Here is a 23,221-nt window from a genome sequence, read left to right as displayed (position 1 = left end):
ACATAGGCAGCACGGTGGCACAACTGGTAGAGCTGCTGCCTCTCAGCGAACAGGTCCCTGGTTCAAACCCCGGTCCAGGGGCCTTTCTGGGTGGAGTTTGCATGTTCTCTCCGTGCATGCGTGGGTTTTCTCCGGGTACTCCGGTTTCCTCCCACAGACCAAAAACATGCATGTTAGGCTGATTGGTAACTTTAAATTGTCCCTAGGTGTGAGTGAGAGAGTAAATGGTTGTTTGTCTCGTTTGTCTCTATGTGGCCCTGTGATGGACTTGCGACCTGTCCAGGGTGTACCCCGCCCCTCGCACAGTGATTGCTGGACATGGGCACCAGCGACCCCCGTGACCCAAAATGGAATAAACGGGTAAAGATAATGGATGGATGGATGGATGGATATATATATATATATATACATATATATATATATATATATATATATATATATATATATATGTGTGTGTGTGTCTTTTAAAACAAAGAAGCTTAAAGTTTATGTTATATATAAGTTTGTATATAAGATATTTCTGGGTGTTAAAAAATGGTTTGTAGAACAGGTATGTTGTTACTATGTCATATTAAAATAGTCACTGCTACTTTCCAATTGCTGCAGCCCATTTAATTGGCTGGTGGTGCATATTTTGTAAATAAACAATGTAATTTAACAAGGATTTTTCAACTATAATCTACAAAGTATTCATTATAAGATATTCCTTGTAGCACTGGGATAAATGAATGTTACATTTGTGTGCTGAACTCCTTTTACAATAACTCGAAGAGCAGCAATTTTGAATTAGGAGGAATATGAGCTGCTCAACTGACTGAACACAGCTGGACTGTCAGATGGGTCTTTTGAATAAAATTAGGAAAACTGCAGCTAAAAATGGCACAGTTTCAAGGACATACTATTGGCAAGATAGCAATACAGTGAGGGATGAAGAAGCCATGTTTCATTTTTGTACCAACTTTAAAACAAACAAAAAATATATATACTGGCGATTTTTAAACTTTTAAAAATTTTATAACTCCTGGATATGTGCTTTGAAAATTACTTACCGGGTTACCCTTGCCATTGTGATTGCGTGAATATGGATAGAAGGCACCCAGCTGCATCCAGCGAAGACACATCTCATACTCTGCTTTGTTAAAAAACCCACATATGTCTGCCCCAGTCTGAAAGAAAATGACAGACAGGCATTAGGGAGCAGATGGAACTACAAAGATCACAGTCAAACAACTGAAACATTTGCTCTGAGCGTTGTGTTCTTTATGTGTTTCATGACCTTGTGGCTACACTAGCGGCAATGCAAATGATTCCCCATATAATGATCAATAAGCTGTCAGATTCTAATTATTGCTTGACACAAGGACAAAGAAAGAAGCAACAGAAGGACCTGATGTTTGAAAGAAAATAATACCCAAGTATTATTACAAAACAAAGGGACAAAAAAGCTATAGATAAAAAAAAAAGGTTACATCTATGACTGCTCAGTTTATTAACAACATACTGTATAGAGATTATGGCAGAAGAGCACAAAGCCAGTCAATTGTATTGCCTCCTGTTAAAATAAGTTTCCAAGATGTTCTTTGATCAGCGGCCTCCCAAACAAAATAGGCCTGCATAAGCTAGTGTAATCCATTTAGACAGGACAAGGTCACATCAATAAGATTTAGTCTTGACAAAGGGAAATCAGATGCTGATACTTACGTAGGAGATGCCAAACAGGCTGAACTCCATCATGCCTGCAGAAAAAACAAAAACATGTTTAGTGTTAGAACTAATCATGGCAGATCCTGTCAATAACAAACAACAGACAGATTGTCATCAGTTATTGATAATAACAATATAATAAATAAGCAATAAACAATATAATAAATAATAATATATAACCTACCTATAATAGATTTGTACAGCTGATCCCAGCTGGAATAGTTGTCTCCCAGCCAATGCCCAGCCCATTTTCCACTGGAGGGATAAGTTGACCTGGTCACCACTATTCCTCTTTTACTTGTCACAGCCATCAGGGCACTGTGCAGAGAGAAACAAAGATTCATCTCACACTTAAATACCATCCATCCATCCATTTTCTTCTGCTTATCCGGGGTCGGGTCACGGGGGTAGCAGCTTAAGTAGGAAGGCCCAGACTTCCTTCTCCCCAGCCACTTGGGCCAGCTCCTCCAGGGGAATCCCGAGGCGTTCCCAGGCCAGCCGAGAAACATAGTCCCTCCAGCTTGTCCTGGGTCTTCCTCTGGGTCTCCTCCCAGTGGGACGTGTCCGGAACACCTCACCAGGGAGGCGTCCAGGAGGCATCCTAACCAGATGCCCGAGCCACCTCAACTGGCTCCTCTTGACGTGGAGAAGCAACAGCTCTACTCTGAGTCCCTCCCGGATGATCGAGCTTCTCACCCTGTCTCTAAGGGAGAGCCCAGACACCCTGCGGAAAAAACTCATTTTGGCCGCTTGTATCTGAGATCTCGTTCTTTCGGTCACAACCCAAAGCTCATGACCATAGATGAGGGAAGGAACGTAGATCGATCGGTAAATTGAGCGCTTTGCCTTTTGACTCAGCTCTCTCTTCACCACGACAGACCTGTACAGCGCCCGCTTCACTGCAGACGCTGCACCTATCTGCCTATCGATCTTAATACCAAACATATATATTAAAGCACCTTCCTCTTCTAATAAAAAAACTTTTCTTATAAAAGTGAATAGTCCTATTAACTGTTTCTAATGGCTGTTCTCTTCTTCAGGGGTTGCCATAGCGAGCAAACTCGAATGAACGAGTTGGCAATTGTTTTACACCGGATACCCTTTTTGATGCAACCTGGGCTCGGACCCACAACCTTAGAATTATAAGACCACAGCACTGACCAACAAGCTACTGCAGTCATTCAATAGACCTTTTAATTGTATTCACTAAAATCTCACTGTGAATTACTCAAAATTGCAATAACAAAATTAAACAATCATTAAATGAACTAGCTCAAGCCTTAGGCATTGCTGGTCTTTTCTATAGCCAACTCTGCACTCTCACTTTTCTGTAATGAGACAAGATTTCTGCTACAGGGACCAATGCACTTTCACATTGGCAATCATTATCATAAAGATTTGATGACCACATTTTTGGGAGGAAGGTACATGTTAACCATCTCCAGAGGCTGGATTTGATATTACATTCTTCGGCAAGTAGAACTTTCTATTTTTTTTTGTCCCCCAATGTGGAGCAAAAAAGGGTATTGGAAATTCTGTCCATCTATGATGTGAGCATCATAGGTCAGAAAAAAAGTGAGTTACCATTGTTCATTTTTATGCATGGCTGCATCTAAACATAAAAAAATGTTTTCTTTCAAAAATTGGGTTGCCATGTCAAAATCCAAGATGGCCACCAGTATAACCAAAACATACTTGTTATTCTTGTTTTTTTTGTTTTTTTTTTCCATACTTTCCATAATAGACTTATTTAGTAGGGTAATTTGATGTTCCCTGTTGACATGGCATGTTTGTTGTGTTCTATCTAATCACACACGAACATATTGTCTCTGTCTATTGCAATGTAATCTTTAAATGCCATTATCTTCATTGATCCAGGAAGCATTTGCATGACTTTCAGTTGTTTTGTAAACTGTTACTTGATTTTACGTTTGTTTGTAAGACTGGTATAGCAATACAAGAAAATCGAAAAATGTAAGAGTATATACTCACTCATAAGTAGGTTTGGCATGGGACCATCCATAAAGGTTGTGGACATCATAGTGTCTGACTTTCTTTCCATTGCTGAGAGTCTGTTCACTGTTCATGCAAATAGTCTTATGGTTTAGGCCAATGTGTTTGGACTCCAAGGCTTTAGGATTAAAAACACAGACATGAATAGACAAGAAAAGTATATTAAGAAGGCTGCATGGTCAGTTATGGCTAATAAATGGCACAACAGCAGCAAGTTTCTTACGTGGCATATATGGTGGGTTCTCTAGAAGGGGATTCCCTAGACACTTTTCACCAGCTGTGCCGTGGACAAAACTGGAAGGTTCATTCATGTCCTTGAGATGAAGACAGAGTGCAGGTTATGAAACGCAAACAGAGTGAGTGAACAATGTGTGCTTGGCTCCATTATTGGTCTTTGCGCATTAGGCAAACTCACAATCCAAAGGCCATCAAACTTTGTCGTCTTCTCATAGAAATCTTTGATTTCTTGAAGCCACCATGCTGCCGTCTCTTTACGGAAGAAGTCTGGGAATGCAGTGAATGACCTGAAGAGCTGGAACATGGGACACTCAAAATATCAGAAAATAAAATGCTGAAAACTGAACTATCACGTGCAATCGTATACACAAGTCTAATTATTATGTTGTGGGTCTTTCTTTGACTGGTTACTGGAGGGAAAAAAAAATATTTAGTAGGTTTTTGGAATGCTTAGTTGTAGGACATTTAAAAAAAAGTATAATTTCAGACCTGCATGCCACAATACAATTGTTCCCAGCAGAACACTGCATTTGATCAAAATGTGCAATGAAACTTACTTTAAAGTATGTTTATATTTCTAAAATGTTGCACACTGTGTTGTAGAAATGTGATCATTTAAAAATATTGTACCTTTATTTGGGTGTCCCAGTCAAGAGATTCATCTACTGTGATGTTAGGAAGATCAGGCCAGACCTAGGAAACAACTAAGGGTCAAATCATTGTAAGCAAATCCCTTCCTCTTGTCTCTAAATCTCTCAGGCATGCAGGATTTTCAGTTATTTTACCACCCATGCCTTCTCACCTTTCCCCACACAATATCATCTCCGAGCTCTTTGGGCCATTTGATGAATATATCGGCTGCTTTTCCTCTCTCGAAAGCAGGATAATTGGTCTCATTGCCTGAAATAGCTGGATCCTGTAATTAAATCCACACTCAGGTAAATATACTAATATTTTAATCATTTAACATTGCTTGAGATATTTCCCAGTTTTACTGTGTGTGACATTATAGATGGAAGTGGGGTTATTACCAGAATGAAGATAAACCTCATGCCTTCTTTTCTCATTGAGTCAACAAGCGCTGGCAGTCTTTTAAAATCTGAGTCCAAGACAAAGTCTAGTTGTCGCTCCATGTAGTCGATGTCGGCATACTGCACATCCTGCAGCAGATACCAGTTAAAGCTGAGATTATTTTCTGCTAACTTGATTGAACAATGAGCTGTACACTCAACTAGAGGTTATTGAGTTCCACGTAGCATACGGCATATACATATTTTAACAATTCATTTGTTATGCTGCACGTAAGTGTATTGATCCCCCCCCCCCCCCCCATGTCTTTCTTTAAGAACAATTAGCTTCCCTGCTGAGCTTGATTATGTATGAGGCTGGCTAGTCTGGAAAGCTGAATAATGTACAGCCTTCTTTTAAAAAGCTTCTATATGAGCTGTCATCCCATTGATGCTGGTTATTTCTGAATGCTGCCAGTTCCTTTTGGATTCAAGTTATCAATAAAATGTCTTACTTTCTGTGCAACCCTATGAAAATTTATGTTATTACTGTTTTTCTTAGACATTTTATTGTTGGATGTAACTGGGACCCCGTGTACATAATTTCGCTCCACCACATGTACCACATGAGGTGCGAATGACAATAAAGAAACTCTGACTCTGACTCTGACTCTGACTTGATAGAATTTTCCTCATGGTTTTCCAAAAAACACCATCAAATTTAAATACTGTATTTGTTGCTACAAATTTGCTTTTACACACTTATTGTTAGGTTAATTTAATTTTAAGAAAGATGTATCTAGTACAAACTGGCAATATGTAGAGATAGTGAAGCCTACAATAGATTCACGCATGAAATTGTTTGGTCACATTTGATTAGGCTATATTGGATGTAGTTAAGGTAATCCACCAAGTCCATTTTACATCATCCAAATAACTACCGACAAGGTCATATCATCACATCTAATATAGTTATAGTGCACATTGAGTAATGATATTGTCAAATCTGAGTGTGCAGCATGTTAGATTCAGTTCAGTCTGTTCCACTGACGGGATGTCTGTACAGTCCAGTCTTCTGTGGACAGGAAGAAGCTTTCAGAATAGATTTGTTTAGACAAGGACAATGGGATGATTCTTTTGCTGAGGTACAATCCAAATGAAATTGATGTCTCGGCAAGAACAGGCAAATATACGTGGGATAAACTTGGAGCAGATGTTTGTAAGATGTATCAGTGATGTATGTTGTCAAATTTATTTTACTGCAGGTACATTGTTTAGTACTTTACATGGCATGAAATCCAGTGGTCTGGGACTAAAGTCATGTTTATTATTTTAATGTAAAAATGAAAATTTTAAGAACATTCGGACATTTAAAAAAAACGTTTAAAAATGGCATATTGTCAATTTATTTAACAGGTAAGAATTTTTCAATTTTCCTTTTTGTTTTATTGTATTGATTGCTAGCTGTAATGTATAAGAACAAACAAACAAACAAACAAAAAAGCTTTCTTTGATATATTTATAATAATTCATAATATCTGGTATTGTTCTTAAACTGAACCCAGGCACACCTAAAAGTATTTGGAACTTACATAAGGAATACCAGCTGTCCTCATATCTTTGTACAAACTTTCAATTTCTGAGTCATTGGCATAACCGTAGCGACAGAGTTGGAACCCAAGGGACCAATAGGCAGGTAAAACAGGTCGTCCAATTAGCTGTGAACAGGGAAACAAACTAGAAAGTCAAAACACAAGAAAATTTTTTTTTTTTTTTTTTTTGCAGAAAAACAGGACACTGTCCATAAAATGTTTGTTTGTGTGCATGTGTGTTTTAGTTGGCTATATGGAAGAGTGCAGCGAAGCAGGAAACTCCCAGCTGCTCCAGTCCAGGGACAGACCCAAAACACACATGCTCACACAGCCATTGACACATAAACAGGGGTGCTTGAATGTTTGTGTACCATTTAGAAATGTCTTTATTTCTGCATAAATATGACCTCAAACATCATCAGATTTTCACGCAGGTCCTCAAAGTGGATAAAGAGAACCCAGTTAAACAAATGAAACACAAATATTATACTTGCTCATTTATTTATTGAGGAAAATGATCCAATATTACATTTTTATGAGTGGCAAAAGTATGTGGACCTTTGCTTTCAATATCTGGTGTGACCCCCCTGTGCAGCAATAACAGCAACTAAATGTTTCTGGTAACTGTTGATCAGTCCTGCTCACAGGCTTGGAGGAGTTTTAGCTCAATCCTCTGCACAGAACAGCTTCAACTCTGGATGTTGGTGGTTTCTTCACATTAACTGCTGCTTCAGGTCCTTCCACAAAATTTGGATTGGATTAAGTTCAAGACATTGACTTGGTTATTCCAAAACATTAACTTTATTCTTCTTGAACCATTCTTTGATAGAACAATTTGGGATCTGAGGGTCATTGTGTTGCTGCATGACCCACCCTCTATTCAGATTCAGTTCATGGACAGATGTTCAACATTTTCCTTCAGATTTCTCTGGTATAATTCAGAATTCATTGTTCCATCAATGATGGCAAGCCATCCTAGCCCAGATGCAGCAAAACAGGCCCAAACCATGATGCTACCACCACCATGTTTCACAGATGGAATAAAGTTCTTATGCAGAAATGCAGTGTTTTTATATATCCAAACACAACACTTTTCATTTAAACCAAAAAGTTTTATTTTGGTCTCATCTTGTCCATAAATTATTCTTACAGCAATCTTCTGGCTTGTCCACGTGATCTTTAACTAACTGCAGGTGAGCAGCCATGTTTTTTTGGAGAGCAGTGACTCCTTCAACCCTGCCATGAACCATTGTTGTTCAGTGTTCTAATGATGGTGGACTCATGGACATTAACATCAGTCAATGTGAGAGAGACCTTCAGTTGCTTAGAAGTTACCCTGAGATCCTTTGTGACCTCCCCGACCACACACATTGCTCTTGGAGAGATCTTTGTTGGTCCACCACTCATGGGGAGGATAACAATGGTCTTGAAATTCCTCCATTTGTCCACAATCTGTGTGACTGTGGATTGGTGGAGTCCAAACTCTTTACAGATGTTTTGTAACATTTTTTACCCTGATGAGCATCAGCAACTCTTTTTCTGAGCTCCTCAGAAATCTCCTTTGTTCCTGATGATCCACTTTCACAAACATGTTGTGAAGATCAGACTTTGATAGATTATGTTCTTTAAATCAAAAAGGGTTCCCACTCACACCTGATCATCATCCCATGATTGAAAACACCTGACTCTAATTTCACCTTCAAAGCAACTGATAATCCTAGAGGTTCACATACTTTTACCACTCACAAAAATATAATATTGGATCATTTTCCTCAATAAATAAATGACCAAGTATAATATTTTTTGTCCCATTTGTTTAACTGGGTTCTCTTTATCCACTTTTAGGACTTGTGTGAAAATCTGATGATGCTTTAGGTCATAGTTATGCAGAAATATAGAAAATTAAAAATAATCCACAACCAATCAAGCACCACTGTATGAAACAAAGTAAAGGCATCCAACAAAAAACAAAACAAACAAAAAAAAAACTTACTGCGGTGTACTCCTGCACAACCATTTCAGGCGTTGGTCCCAGGACCATGTAGAAATCCAGAATGCCTCCTATAGTGCGGTAGGTTAAAGATGGAGTTGGCTGGAATGTAACATCTGCACACAACATAAATAAGACAGTCAATTTCATTAAAACTTCAAATGAATTGCTAAGTAAAACTTATGTAGTTTTGTGCAGTTATTTTTATTCATCTAGTTATTTTGGAGTTCATATAATAGATTATTTTTTGTTCTTCCATAAGACTCCTAACAGCTGGACCACAAGTACTTGGGTCTATGTTAAACTTCGTAAATATAAGGAATGAAGTGGATACTTAAAAGTTTGGTTTTTAAGACTAGACAGCATGAAATTGAGGTCAGGCTAAAGAGTTTACTTGTCATGTGATTACCCTAAAAGTAAAGTGTATTTGACTGTATTCTATCAGTGGATGGTTGTCACTAAAACAACGAGAAACAAAGGTGTGTGTGGGTGTATGTATTCAATGTGTATCTTTTAAAGAAAAACAGTTTTTGTCTTACCCATGGCATTACTATTTAGCAACAGTATCCCATGGGCATCTGCAGTGTTCTCAAGGCCCATATAAAAGGGATGAACACCGTAACAATTCATCTTGTACTGAAGCAAAGAGAAAGACAAAAAGAGCATCACAAGTAAAACTGTTGAACTTTGGATGTCCTGACTTAATTTTTATTGTTTGTACTGAGACCAGCTTAGTTTTCTTACAAACACATAGATGTTGTGAATGAAAAAATTTCTGTGCATACGAAGCTTCTGACAAACGGTTTCTGCTCGTGTCTGTGTTCTGAGTTCAGCAGACATCAGCTGCTTCTGGGTCAGACAGCTCAAAACGCTTTGAGCTCTCCTGGATTTTTCCATGAGGTACACATGAGGTACGCCACAGGGAGTGGTGGCACAGAGGTTAGAGAAGATGGGCCTGTGATCAGAAAGTTGCAGATTCAACTCCCCGGACTGACAACATCAAAATGTGGGTGGAAAAGGTGAAACACCCACACCTGCCTCCGCCCTAATTTTCTCCACTCTGGGCCCTTGAGCAAGGCCCTTAACCCCCACCATCTGCTCCCAAACAGATCTATCTTTAAAAACAAGTTCTCATGACTCAGTGAGACTACCTGTATAAATAAAAGGTAAATAAAAAAATAATAAAAACACGAGACCAATGACGTGTAATCAGAGTTTATAAATACGGAGGAGTCTGAGTCTTCATTAACTCACTCGTGGGCTGACTGTCATGTCGGTATTTTGACCGAGTTCCTTTGCAAAGATAAATGAACTTAAAGACAAAGATTGTTTTCTCACCTCAGAACAAGAGTCAGAACAGAAGCATTCCAATCACAGTGTCTCGTTAGATTTCCAATAATCAGAAGGAAACAACAGAGCAAACACTCTGCATTAAAGGTGACTGTGTGATTCTGCAGACATAAGTTCAGGACAAATGACAGTTGCTGCTGACTGATACTCAGATAAATACTCAAGAAAGTACTGAGCTTTTGGACAAGAACAGAACTAGAAAGAGAGTAAAATAGAGCAAAGATGTTGGAGGTGAGGAAATCTGACACTTCAAGAAGTCATTGTCCTGCAAAGACAAGTGGAGCATTTCACTATCAGCGACTTGCACTTTAGCTACTCAACAAGCAGCTAAACTTCAGCTCAGCGGCTCTGAGGGCTGCTTCTCCTTGTTATTGATTTGTAAAGCTGTGTGATTTTTTTTATTTTTTTTATTTTTAGTTTGCTCAATGCCACCATACTATATGGAGTAATGTTGCTGGAACAAAGAGGGATATTGTAATTTATGTATCCTTTAACAACTGGTTTCAACTAGTTGAAATATTTTTCACTTTTATTTTCTGATTAAAATTGAAAATATATTAAAATAAATCTATCTCATTAAATGACAAAAAAACTGACTTTCAGAACTAATATTTTCATTATAAACAAACTGGATTAAAGTCCCAAATCAGTATCTACTTTCAGAAGAGCCCATGGCTTTAAAAAGTCACAGTATCGAAACAACTTAATGTTTCAGTCATCCAGGTGAAGCTGGCTGGATTGCTTTTAATCACATGCCAGAGACTCCATGGTGACAGTGTCATCATTGTGTAACCCTTTCTGATGATAACATTTGTGCTCTGCATTTGACCCATCACATGTGAGATACACCCATGTGAAGCAGCGGGCAGTGCCTGGGGAGCAATGAGGGACTAAGTGTCTTTCAAGGTCATCGAGGATACCTTGACATACAGACATGGTGGGGAGTCAAACTTGTGACTTTCTGGTCCCAAGTCGGCTGCCCTACCGCCACATGTGCCCAGGTTTCTTTAGTTTAATGCAATACAGAGTTGTACTCCTCCTCCTTTGTCTGTTACTGTAAACCGTCAGTCAGCTGTTGACTGATGGATTAAGATTTTTATTTGTATAATCTAATCAAAGTTATAACAATATGTGATATAATTTGAACTGCATTAGTAATAGTAGTTACATTTTTGTTTTTAAACAAGTGCTACTTGTAGCTACACATTAAAATGGAAGTCGGTACCTCACTTTCTAGGTAGCATGCTCCAACATGGATGGACTTTTATGGTGGCAGGCAGTCATCTTGGATTTTACCATGGCAACCCATTTTCCAAAAGGAATCGTTCTTACGTCTACATGCAGTGACACAATAAAATGCATTTATCTGCCCTGTTTATTGTTCAAGTTATCCAGCTCACAACATTCATGGACAGACAGACGGAGGGTATTTCCAATTCCCTCTCTTCGCTTCACGACGGGGGACAATACATGCAGCTAGATTATGCAGTGTACACGTTTTTCTTCTTTTTTACTCCTTTATTCACAGATCACCACAACAAGCTAATTCAAACAGAGATTTGGAAATTGTTTTAATGTCAGATGTCCTTTCTGACACAAACACCAACCTCAGAGCTGCCACAGCACATATGTTGAGAAAAGGGTTGCCATGCAGGGTGTCCAGGGGAGCAGATGTGGGGATTATGGGTCTTGCTCAAGGGCCCAGAGTGTGGCAAGTGAGGGTGGAGGCAGACGTGGGTGTTTCATATTTCCCACCCACATTTTGATGTAACTATCAGTGCATTTGAACTGGCAACTTTCCGTTCACACCTTCTCTAACCTCTGAATCCCCGATCATATAGTACATAGTCCATTTAATGTTTCCTTACAAAATGCCATGAAACTGTGGTATTTTGTCTCAAGGTTAAAACACCATTAAAATTTTATAGAGGCTCACAAATATTTTGGATGATCAAACATGTAGTAATATATCAAAGAAAGTGTGAATACAGGTTTTTTTTTTTTTGTCTCTTTTCCCCCTAACTCTAACCCCAGGGGCCCCATAACATTTGTTTGAACCCTGTAGAGCTGTCTTGAAAGCTCAGCAATTATGCTTGATATTGCTGATCCAGGTAGAAACCTTGTCCTCTATGGCCTTGACACTGTTAAAAACAAACATGATGACGCTCCAAAACTGGGCCTCATATCAACAGAACCACATCAAAGTGACATGACTGAGAGAAAGACAAGTTTATGTACTGTGCAAGGAGGTTGTTTACAAGTCACCTCTGCAGTCTCTGGAGGGTGTGATGTTAAAAAATGTTCAGCGTTGCTATGTAATATTGCATGCAAGCACTGGGACGGAGCTCGCCAAACTTTAAAACTCAGAGGTGAAACATGTTGTTTGGAGGGTACAACTGTGTGATTTAATGAGTTTTCAGACAGTTCTTGAGGTAGGTAATATGCTTGTAATATTTGCACCAAAGACAAAAATAGAAACTCCAATTGAATCATTCCTGGAGGATTTCTATATTCATTTTTAATGTGTGCATGTTGGCAGCAGTGCTGTGATTTCATATGATACTTACACCAGGAGGCTGATCCTTGGAGAACATACCCCAAGTGTGATAGTTGAGATCGTGTTTATAGGTGGGATGCTCTGTTTCTCCGAAGCCGTACACAAACTCTGATGCCAGCCGAGTCGACACTTCGATGTACATGTCTGAAAAGGTGAAACCTGGCACGGAGGAGTCCCAACTATGCAAAGTGACAGGATTAAATAAGTGAGAAAGAGGGTGGTAGAGGGAATTATTGTCAAAGACACTTACTCAAAATGTCTTATATTTAATACGCATAATAACCCACAGGAATTGCAGCCTTCCCTTTGCTATAATTCATAAATTTTAATTAGTTAAACTTGGCTTGACACTTAGGAGAAAAAAAATGCAAAAAACATAGACCCTAACTACAAAATAATGACACCCTTGCTTTGAGACATGCCTGGAATAAACTCCAATGCTTTGCTGCGTTGCATGACATCATTATAACTGCTGAACAACAGGGAACTACTTTAGGCATCGACTGCACCAAACTTCCCTGAGCATATCTAATTTGGCAACAAAACTTGAAGAGTTGAGTCAGCACTGTTACATTAATCTCACAGGAGAAGAAAAAAAATAAATAAATGTCTGCAGTTTCAAAATAGATGAAAATATATTTTGTGATGTCTTAGTTGATTGCGTTTTAATATGAGCAACAAAAGTACTCAAAAACATGAATCACCCATACGGGGGCATTTTATTTTAAAATAGCAAAACATATTATGAAATGTAGGAGCTGAGCTATAATATGACTGAGTCTACACAGATACCATAATACTTTCCTTAGGAATTAATTTAATTGATAAAACACTCAAGACATCTTACTAGCGATTTAGGCATCAACATGAACTTGCGTTTTACTGAAACACTCACATCTTGGTGCCTGTGCTTTTCCTTACGACCTGGATGCCAAATGGCTGGGAAGTAACCGAGACCTTATAAAGCCGTTTGGACTCATCAGTCTCAGGAGTTGTAGGAATGGACAGAGGCACTGGTACCTCATAGCGATCAGAAGTCGGGTCCCAGATCTGACACCAAGAAATTAGTACGTCAGTGTAATTGTATACATGCATTTATATAAGGCTGGTAGAAAAGTAAATAAATGAGACTGAATGAACATAAATTTAAGGAGTAACTTATATGTACACACCTTGAACTGGACCATGTCACTGCTATGATACCGAACCTCAACACGGAGGTTGTTAATGTCCGGCGACTCTGGACGACCGCTGGTCCTGTATTTCATGTTCCGAGTGATATCAAGGGTGATGCCAGAACTTGTTTCTGTACTTGTTTTAACAGTGTATCCATAGTCTTCTGGATAGTAGCACAGTGGAGCACCTGGTATAGAGGTTAACTAAAAAAAGAGTGAAATAATTTGAAGGATTATGGCGAGATTAAGGAGATGGGAATATTTTAAACATTAGAGTGATTCCCCACCTCCCAGATGCAGCCTCTGGCCTTACATTTGGCCTCATCTGCACCCTCTTCTGGATGGCAGTTAAAACGTTCATACTCTGCAGGCTTCATATCCCACTTGACCTGATAGGTGTCCCCCAGGGTCAAGGACAGATCACTCAAGATAAGCACCTGTGCATTGAGAATATAATTTACTGTAAACCAACAATGGAAACTTGCCTCCGAAAAAAAGTATCTCAACAGAACAATACATGCAGCACTTTTCTAACTTTATTAAATTCAGTTTTTTTGTTGTTGTTTTTTTTTCTTCAAATGAATTATTTTGAGTCACTTTGGTCACAACAGTTGCCATTTGATTAAATATTAACTTGTTTGTAAATTTCTATGATCTGCAATCTTTTTTTTTTTTTATTGAATCCCTTTATTTTGGAACAATACTTAGCTAATAACATTACACAAGACAAACAACCACAAAAGAGGTTATCTTTAAATAAGACAATTTTAAACATACTGCAAATCAAGTAAAAAAAAAATATACAATGTGTATAATCGATATGGGAACACAAGCCATTTCAATCCAAAAATGAAAACTGTGAAGTGGGTTCATGTACTGCAACACTACTGTTACTCTTTGAGTCCATATGTATTTAATGATTTTTGGCATGTGTGAGCCGTTTTCAAGGTCTGAACTGGGCTTACGAAGACTAATGGTCACGACAAGCCAGAGTTTAAGTTTAACAGCACATTTACCCTTCACCCCCAGGAAATGATTACCACAGAGAATCATTTGATAAATGCATGCTTGTGTGAGTGACCAGAGAGACCTTGAGGATCTATACAAGAGCATCTGCAGCCACATACACATGAGCGTGAGCGCACAAGCATGAATACACAAGCGCACAAAGGAAATCTCTACAGCACTACTTCACTGGGCCTCTTGACACTTTATAAACTCTTGCCTTTTGCTCATAACCATGAAAGCCTATTGAAGAATCATTGTTCTTGGGCATTTGCTTTCACTCTTTCTTTTGGCTTCCCACACAGATAGTTCCCACACGCAAACATTTACAGAAAGCTCTTATGATCCCCAAATAATATAAATTGTTGTCATTTTATACAGAGGCCAACCTTCAAATGCACAGCTCTGATTTAATTCCAAGTTTTACTGAAACAAATGGTTGAAGTGAGGCTGCGTTAGACTCGCTCGAAACTGCAACTTACCCACAGAAGCACGACGTGATACAACACAATAAAATACTTTAAAACATGTGCTTGTTTAACAGTTTCAAAATTACATAATGCAAATCATTTAATATTAAAAATATAAACAATTAGTTGCATTTACTTGTAAAAATCTTGATTAGAGTTTGTCAGTTTTACAGGTTTAGGCATACCAGTGTACAAATATAAAGATAGCAATATAATTGTTTTACATATCTTTAAAACATCTGCTGCAAATCTAACCCTGAGCTGAATAAGCTGAAACAGTAGTTACATATATATAAAGATGAACAGTGCACTCACGGAAAATCCCTCTTCTGCTGCTATTTCTACATTGTAGCAGTATTAGTTTCTCTCTAGCAATACCTACTGTTTAGGAAGGGGGCTACTAGTCTACTAGCCCCTCCCCTTTTAAACAGTAGGCATTACTAAAATCCTTGACTATCAAAAATATATAATTTAATGGTACAATATGTGTCTACTATGATGATGGCACAACTTGCTATCTTAATGACTGCAATGAAATGTATTTATGTTTTTGCCTTGTACAGTGACCTAAAATACCTTAACAAGATAATCTGATCATTTCTGAGTTGTTGTTCTGTCAAATAGTTGTCAGTAGTTAGTACCTTATGAGATAGCAATCATTTATCACAGCATATGGAGAAAAGGACCATCGCCTTTGGTTAGGTTAATGGGTAGCAAAACGTTGGTTACGTACTGTAACCCCAGATTCTATGAGTATAAGCGTAGCCCTTTAAGGCCTTGGCTTTAGTGGGTTTATCCCGTTATGCAGAGCATAAGCACTGAAAAAATTAGTCCACGCCCACCTGCTGTGTGGGCCCCACCCGGTCCGTATAAATTACGTTAAGAGCGGGAAATCGGCTCCCAAAATAGCTTTTTCTTCAGCCATTTAGGAGCCAGTGAGGCCCGACGCTTAAAGGGCTACGCTTATACTCATAGAATCTGGGGTTACAGTACGTAACCAACGTTCTATGTCGTATAAGCTTCGCCCTTTAAGGCCTTCGCTTTAGTGGGTAAAGGGCGAAGCCGATGTGGTCCTCGCCTCACTGGGTCCATTCGAACACAGTAAGAAGCAGAAGCTTGCCCAAAAAAAACGTCTTGTCACTCAGCTCCCCGTGTGCATAACTACGCATCGCGTAATTATGTGCCATGCACAGACGCATGTTGAGTAACTATGCGTTCTGACAAAGCATGAATGCCCCGGAAAACTTTCAACGGGAAGAAGAAGTTGAAAAGAGGGGGGGGGGGGCATGAACCAACTGGGTCATGGCTGAACAGTATAAACAGATTAATGTCCATGAATTGATTATTGATCAAATGAACTGATTGGTAACAATAATCATGAACTGATTAGTGACAATAGAACCAAAATCACAGACACGACTTGTGACTGATAACAACATCTCACACTGTAATGCATGCAGACAGAAGTGAGCTTAAACAGAGTTCCATGAGAACAACAATATTCATTCTGTTAGAGCACTAAGGACAGAATGTGTCATGGAATGAGCCGTTACATCACGTAGGTAAAAGCGAATAAATGAGCAGGGTGTTGACCATGCAGCCGCAGTGCAAATGTCCTGCATTGACATACCATTATGCAGAGCAGTCCAAGATGCGATACCCCTGGTCGAGTGTGCTTAGAGGTTGACAGGAGGCCCTAAATCTGATGCTCTGTAGGCTTCAGAAAAGGCCTCACACAGCCAGTGTGACAAGCGCTGGGTGGATAACGGCGACCTGCAGAAGCATCTCTATAATGCACAAACAATTGTTGAGTTTGAAACGCATTGCAGCTGTGCGCGTTATGTAACACGTCAACGCCCGCACCGGGCAAAGAAGAAGAAAAGATGCTTCCTCTTCTGATCTGTGGGGGGGGGGGAAAGACCCCTCCAACGATATCACTCTTGATTTAAAAGAGCTCGTGATGTTTTAGGCATAAAAGCTGGGTTGGTCTTAAATCAGCTGAGCTGCCCGTCAGCCTAAATTCTAAGGCATGACGAAACAACAGAGAGGGCAGATAATTACTTACCCTCTTAGCGGGTGTTAAAACCAGCAGCAGGGCTGTTTAAAGAGACAATAATTTAAGTGAAACCTGATCCAGAGGCTCAATTGGAGCTTTGATCATGGCTCGCAGGACCAGCGTTAAATCCCACTGTGGATCAAGTGGACGTGAAGCAGGCCTGTGTCTCTGAACATATTTTAGAAAAACGCTTCATCAGCGGGTGATTAAAAGCTGTTCTGTCTCCGAAACCTTCGTGGCAGGAAGAGGTGACTGCAACGTACGTTAAAGCGTACTGAAAACCAACTCCCTATCCATCAGCTGTTGTAGAAAAACAACACGCCGCCTAAAAGGCATGAGGTGGCCTCTAAAACCTCTCTGTACACCAGTGCTGAAAGCTGTCCCCTTTGATGTGTACAGAACTGTGGTAGATGCAGCACGTGAATCTTGAATTGTGCACACTATCTCCTGAGGGAGACCCATCCTCTAAATGGGACCGCTCAGCGGCCAGACCCACAGGTGTTGACCTATTTCTGGGTAACTCTTGGTCGCTCCTCCTGCCTGAAGGAGAGCATCCTCCCTCCACGACAGTTCCACGGCGACCCGACAACAGACGTTGCAGGCCTGGGAACCATGGTGCGTTCACACGCTCGGGAGCCACCAGGAGAGCTGTCAATCCCTCCTCCTGAACTCGGTTCAGGAACCGTAAAAAACAGAGGAGGTGGGGGAAAAGAAACGTGTATAAAAGCGTTTTGGGCCACCGGCTGTGAGCAAATGCGTCCCCCCCCAGCGATGGATCGTCTCGCGGGCTCAGGGAAAACCATAGTTGACACTGAGCGTTCTTCTCGCGTCGCAAACAGGTCCACAGCTGCTTTGCCAACTTCTGCTGCGTCTGAAAACATCAGATCTGGATGGAGGGTCCGGTCCACGTGACGTGGGCCGCCCCTGGACGTCACATCTGCCCCTCTGTTCAGAACACCGGATATGTAAACCGCTCTAATAAAGAGCAGGTTTTGATGAACCATACACAGTAGCTTTCGCACAATGTGTAACATCTGGACTGAACGCACACCCTTTGATGGTTATGTACGCAGCAGTCATCATGTTGTCTGTGTGAATCAACACGTGTTGATTCTGTAGCACGGAAGCAAAGTGTTGAATCACATTCAGTACTGTGCGACACTCCAAAACATTGATGTGGGCTGATGTGTAGTGGGGCCACAGCGCCCCTACTGCTTGAGATAGGCATTTCCCCCCCCCCCCCCCCCCAGCCTGACAGCAACGTGTCCGTGAAGACTGACCCGTGACGTGGGTCTGCTGAGGGGGACTCCCTCTGACAGAAAACAAGGTGTTTCCCCAGAGTCGGAGGTCTGCTTCCACAGAGGAAGGGACAATGATCATCCGTCGTTTGTTTTACTGGATCCACATGCAGACGTGCAAAACACCTCTGGAGGCGTCTCATGTGAAACAAACCAGCGGAAAACACTGTGTGAGTGACATCATTTCCAACAGCTTCATGACGGAGACAGCTGTTATCACTTGCCAGGTCTTACGTGGCTGAGTTGACTTTTTTTTAAAAAGTGTCGAATCTAGTTTGTGATAAACGAGCTTTCATGGTGGTTGAATTTAATTCCACTCCCAGAAACAAATGTCTGGGCCGGGAAAATCGAGCTTCCTTCCAATTTATGGCGAAGCCCAGATTTAACAGGTGTGATGTCAACACCTGATCCTGCATCAGCGCCTCCTGTCTGAAGTGACAGGAGCAGCAGATCATCCAGGTAAAACAAAAACTCTCGTCTCTGTGTTAGGATGATCGGTATGCGTTCTTTGGATGTTAAACAACAGATCCAAAAACGGTCTCACCCCTCCGATCCGTGAGTAAAAACCTTGTGTTTTCTCTCCGTTGGGGAACTCTGTAGATTACTTTTATCAGAAAACACTTGGATTTCTGCATTTAGGGATGAGAATCAGTCTGATGATGACGGGACCGTTTTTTATAACTCCTCTGAATGGAGGGGTTCGGGTTCCAAACTGTAACTTGTACCATTTGCATAAAACCTTGTCCATCCATCTGAAAAACGGCGAGCATGTTTTAGCCACTCTACGTAACGTTCGTAGGGTGAACGTGCGTTAAGTCATGTGTCATGTTTTGTACGGCTGTCAGCAGTCCGCCCCTCAACCGCCGTCATGCGTCGCGGGAATGTTTTCTGTGTGATCCCGGGCGAGACTTGAGCTGAAGGCGAAGCGTGTGACAGCTGATGACGCGGTGGGGCTGCGCGTTTGACGTCGCTGTGCGAACGTTGAAAAGGCGGAGGGCGTAACTTCATTTACGCCGTGCTGTTGGAGTGAAGGCTGCTAGCCCCGTGGGAGCACACGTTGTTCTCTGGAGGGACGCGCGCCGCTCTCACTGGAGGGGCGCGCGCTGGAGGGAGGCGGGACTCATTACTGGGTTCTTCAGCTGCTTCACGTTTAAGCTGCGGTGAGCTGCCGAAAGCTGAGACGCGGTGGGTGACGGCTGCCCGCGTTGATTCGTCGAGACGGGTGTCGTTTCTTGTGAGAGAGAAGGACCTCCACCCGAACCAGCCTGCGGACCACATTTATACCGATGTGAGCTGGTTAGCGCCGGCAGCTGTGTGTGCGCCAGCATCAACGCAGCGCCGTTGGATGGAGGCTGTTCATTTTAGTGATCGACTCATCATGTCTAGAGCGGCGGTGAGTTAAAACCCTATTTAAGGACACCGGCTCATGTGGAGGCTGTTCCATCCCACAAGTGCGAGTTGACACCGCTTGAGTGAGGATCGTGCAGTTCTAGTTGGTAACGAGTTATTTTCGCTTACCGTTGTGCCGTGATCGACTCATCATGTCTAGAGCGACGGTGAGTTAAAAAACCTTTAATTAAGGACACCGGCTCATGTGTGGAGGCTGTTCTGTGATCGACTCGTCATGTCTTAGAGCGACGGTGAGTTTAAAAACCTTTATTTAAGGACACCGGCTCGTGTGTGGGGCTGTTTCATCCCACGAGTTGACATCGCTTGAGTGAAAATCGTGCAGCTCGGGATTATAACGAGTTATCTTCACTTACCATCGTGCCCTGTAAGCGGCTAGTAATGTCTTGGAGCGGCGGTGAGTTTAAAAAGCCTTATTAAGGACACCGGCTCTTATGTGTGCAGCCGCTGTGAGCTCATCCGGGCTTACAGACTGGCTAAAAAACAGACACTTTGATCATTAATGATGATTTATTTAAACTTTCGTGTCACTTTTACACACACCCTCCGGAGACCGTCATTTTGAGAACTTTCTCTCTCATGAGCTCTGCGATTGTTTGCCCAGAGCGCTGTCTTGCAGGCGAACTCTGGGGAAAACGCTGAGCTGCAGGCTGGATTCTGATGGGCGGGGCTGGTGGTGGAACTCAGCGAGAGCCGCGGCTGTGGAAAAGTCGAAGCTTGCTCGCGACGGTCCCTCCAGCGGGGACGGGGTGGGCCGCACGGCTTGATGAGGTGGCGCACAGCTTCTGGCACCTCCTCCGACTGTTTCACTTCGCCAGCATGGTTTGAAGCTGCTCTGAACAGCGCGTCCGCGATGGCTTCATCAGGTCTTGTGCAGATTCTCCGGCAGCGAGGGGAGTAACGAAGCCAGGTGGGTCGATGGATCATCGTCATCCGCACTGCAGTCCTCGACAGGCAACCCGTGGGAGAGGCACACATGTTGAGCTGGCGTCAGCTGCCTTACAGAGGGAGTTCTTCGTCTCCAAGGCAGGTCTGCGGCCTTCAGTCCCTTGGACATGCTATATGCTAGCAGCGCACGTTGTTGCTAGCTGCGGCTGCCTGAAAACACGTCGGTGGGCTCGATTGGAGAGCGTGGTCGCCGTCTGGTTCCTCCGGAGGGACGGGACGCTGCTCCGACCTGGGCAGCTTCGCTCCGGAAGCTTCCGCGAGGCTTGGCTCCAGGGGGGGTTACCGAGGAATAGCCCCGCTCGGTGAATCCCTCAACTCTGGTGATGGGAGCGGACTGGGGACCGACTCCTCTAATCTACCAGGAAAGAACCGTCTGCGGCCTCGCCCGTCGAACGTCCTGTTGGAACGTGAGGCCGTATGGATCAAGACGGTGAGCCACAGTGGAGCCCAGTGAAAAACAACCTTTCCGCCGATCATCCGAACTGGCGGGAAAAGGCGAGGGACGTAGAAAAAAGGGGTCCCTTCATGTCAGCCTCCTCCCGGGTTCCGCCGGGCAACCCCTGAGGGCGCTGTCGGCCGGGAGCGGTGTGATCGCCGATGCGAAACGAGGTGGGATGGGGTGAGCATTCACTCAGCCCCCCTCCACCTACACTACGCTCCCCAGGAGGGAATGAGCAGCGGGGGCTGCAGCTGAGCACGCCTTGCCCTGGAGGAACCATCCGGTTCGCCCCGAGGGTCGGCGATAAGAGGAAAAAACACAAGATGGCGTTGTCCAGCGTGTAGTGACCTGTCACTGGGAAATGTTCCCCGACGCTTACCTTGGAATAAGACTGCTGTCATCTTCTCCTCGGGGAGGAGAACTCACCGGACGACCGGAGGTCGACTGCCGGGCCAAGCATCCTTCACAAAGGTTGGTCATTTACACAATTTATCTTCTTTGTTCTTCTGACAGTGCTATATTAGCTCGCTGAAGAAAAAATGAGAGCCGATTTCCCGCTATTAACGTAATTTATACGGACCGGGTGGGGCCCACACAGCAGGTGGGCGTGGACTAATTTTTTCAGTGCTTATGCTCTGCATAACGGGATAAACCCACTAAAGCGAAGGCCTTAAAGGGCGAAGCTTATACGACATAGAACAAGAGCCCAGTTTGAATGTTTTTTTTTTTTTTATATGTAGAAAATGGCTTAAAATGATGCACTAAAATAAAATAAAATAAAGTTATACGTTATAGCTAATGCTAACCCACTACACTTATGAATGGCATCATTTTAATCAGTTTGTTGCTTTTGTCTCAACAAAATAAAATGCATGCTACAACACAAATGCATCTGTGCTGAGTATAGACCCACTGAGATAGACTGAATATGTCGATGGTGCAGAGACTGCCAATCTATCAGTACCCCTGACCAGCCCGTTCGCCAGTCAAAAATGTTCTCAACTCCCTGTGGACTGGTACATTTGCAGCCTCAGCTCCATCTGCACACACAAGATTTATGTTTGGCACACATACATTTGAGTAGTAGCATGTACAGTATGTTGTTTGGTAGAGCAAACAGCAATACACTAATCAAACCGACACATGCAAACACATAGTGCTTTAATGTTAGCCTCTTGGGTGTTATGATGGTGTGGATTCTCAGTCATCCAGCATATGTTACATTCATAAAAGGTTAAAAAATATAACAACTGGACTGCTCTTCTGTGGGTTTCCATTTGGGGGGCTTCATCAGTTCAAAAACATGCCTTAAACATGGAGTTTCAGGCTTTTAATAACTGAATGAGAGGGTTTATTATCTGCCTGGATTGAATCAAAATTTAGATTAAAACTGCACTCACCTCTCAGTTTAAAATTTGTGCTCTGAGACTTCCTCCTCTGTTTAAAGTTTGTTTTTTGTTTTTTTCCTCAATTATCATAAATGGCTTCCTTCACCCCCAGATAGTAAAAGTGTTAACTGTGGTATAACCTGATCATCATACGAAGACTGCTATAGTCAACAGTTTTACCTCAAGTCCTCACTTTTCTAACACTGGGCAGCTTTAGTCAACATCAACACTGAGGATAAAAAAAATAAATAAATCTGAGTCTTCTGACTGCCAGATGTTTTGCCATGTCTGCAAGTCAGTCATCAATTTTGTATGCTATTCAATGTGAGTGAGGTTCATCATTTGACTTTTTCTCTGCAAATTGCAAGCTGGCGTCTTCTGAAAGTATATATATACAAAAAGAACTGCACAGTTATACTAGATTTGAGATGGGAATAAAAATAATGGTCATCAAATACTCTTTTATATTTAAGAAAGATAAATTAGATGACAATTCACTACATATACATCAGCACATGAAAAATGTATATCTTATAAAAACAGTTTGCTTAATGAGAGGAAATAGATGCATTAAAAACAGAAAAA

General features: G+C 41.8%; 1 protein-coding gene across 1 annotated transcript in view; it reads right to left on the bottom strand.

Moving 5' to 3' along the window:
- The window catches only part of LOC119411546 (maltase-glucoamylase, intestinal), a 156,142-nt gene that overhangs the window by 41,958 nt on the left and 90,963 nt on the right, over positions 1-23,221 (bottom strand). The window contains exons 14-29 of the mRNA XM_037678500.1: positions 13,913-14,155; positions 13,623-13,829; positions 13,346-13,500; positions 12,461-12,629; positions 9,083-9,179; positions 8,547-8,659; positions 6,554-6,679; positions 4,986-5,114; positions 4,757-4,870; positions 4,585-4,647; positions 4,133-4,249; positions 3,941-4,031; positions 3,697-3,835; positions 1,889-2,022; positions 1,702-1,736; positions 1,050-1,166 (exon numbers count right to left, since the gene is read on the bottom strand). Coding sequence (XP_037534428.1) covers positions 1,050-1,166; positions 1,702-1,736; positions 1,889-2,022; positions 3,697-3,835; positions 3,941-4,031; positions 4,133-4,249; positions 4,585-4,647; positions 4,757-4,870; positions 4,986-5,114; positions 6,554-6,679; positions 8,547-8,659; positions 9,083-9,179; positions 12,461-12,629; positions 13,346-13,500; positions 13,623-13,829; positions 13,913-14,155 — 2,049 coding nt within the window. The remainder of the gene's footprint in view (positions 1-1,049; positions 1,167-1,701; positions 1,737-1,888; positions 2,023-3,696; positions 3,836-3,940; positions 4,032-4,132; positions 4,250-4,584; positions 4,648-4,756; positions 4,871-4,985; positions 5,115-6,553; positions 6,680-8,546; positions 8,660-9,082; positions 9,180-12,460; positions 12,630-13,345; positions 13,501-13,622; positions 13,830-13,912; positions 14,156-23,221) is intronic.

Source organism: Nematolebias whitei, chromosome 6 (genome assembly GCF_014905685.2).
Source record: "Nematolebias whitei isolate Nwh7 chromosome 6, NemWhi1, whole genome shotgun sequence".
NCBI lineage: Eukaryota > Metazoa > Chordata > Actinopteri > Cyprinodontiformes > Rivulidae > Nematolebias > Nematolebias whitei.
Note: the sequence above shows the minus strand (reverse complement) of the source record. Positions and strands in the feature narration are given on the sequence as shown.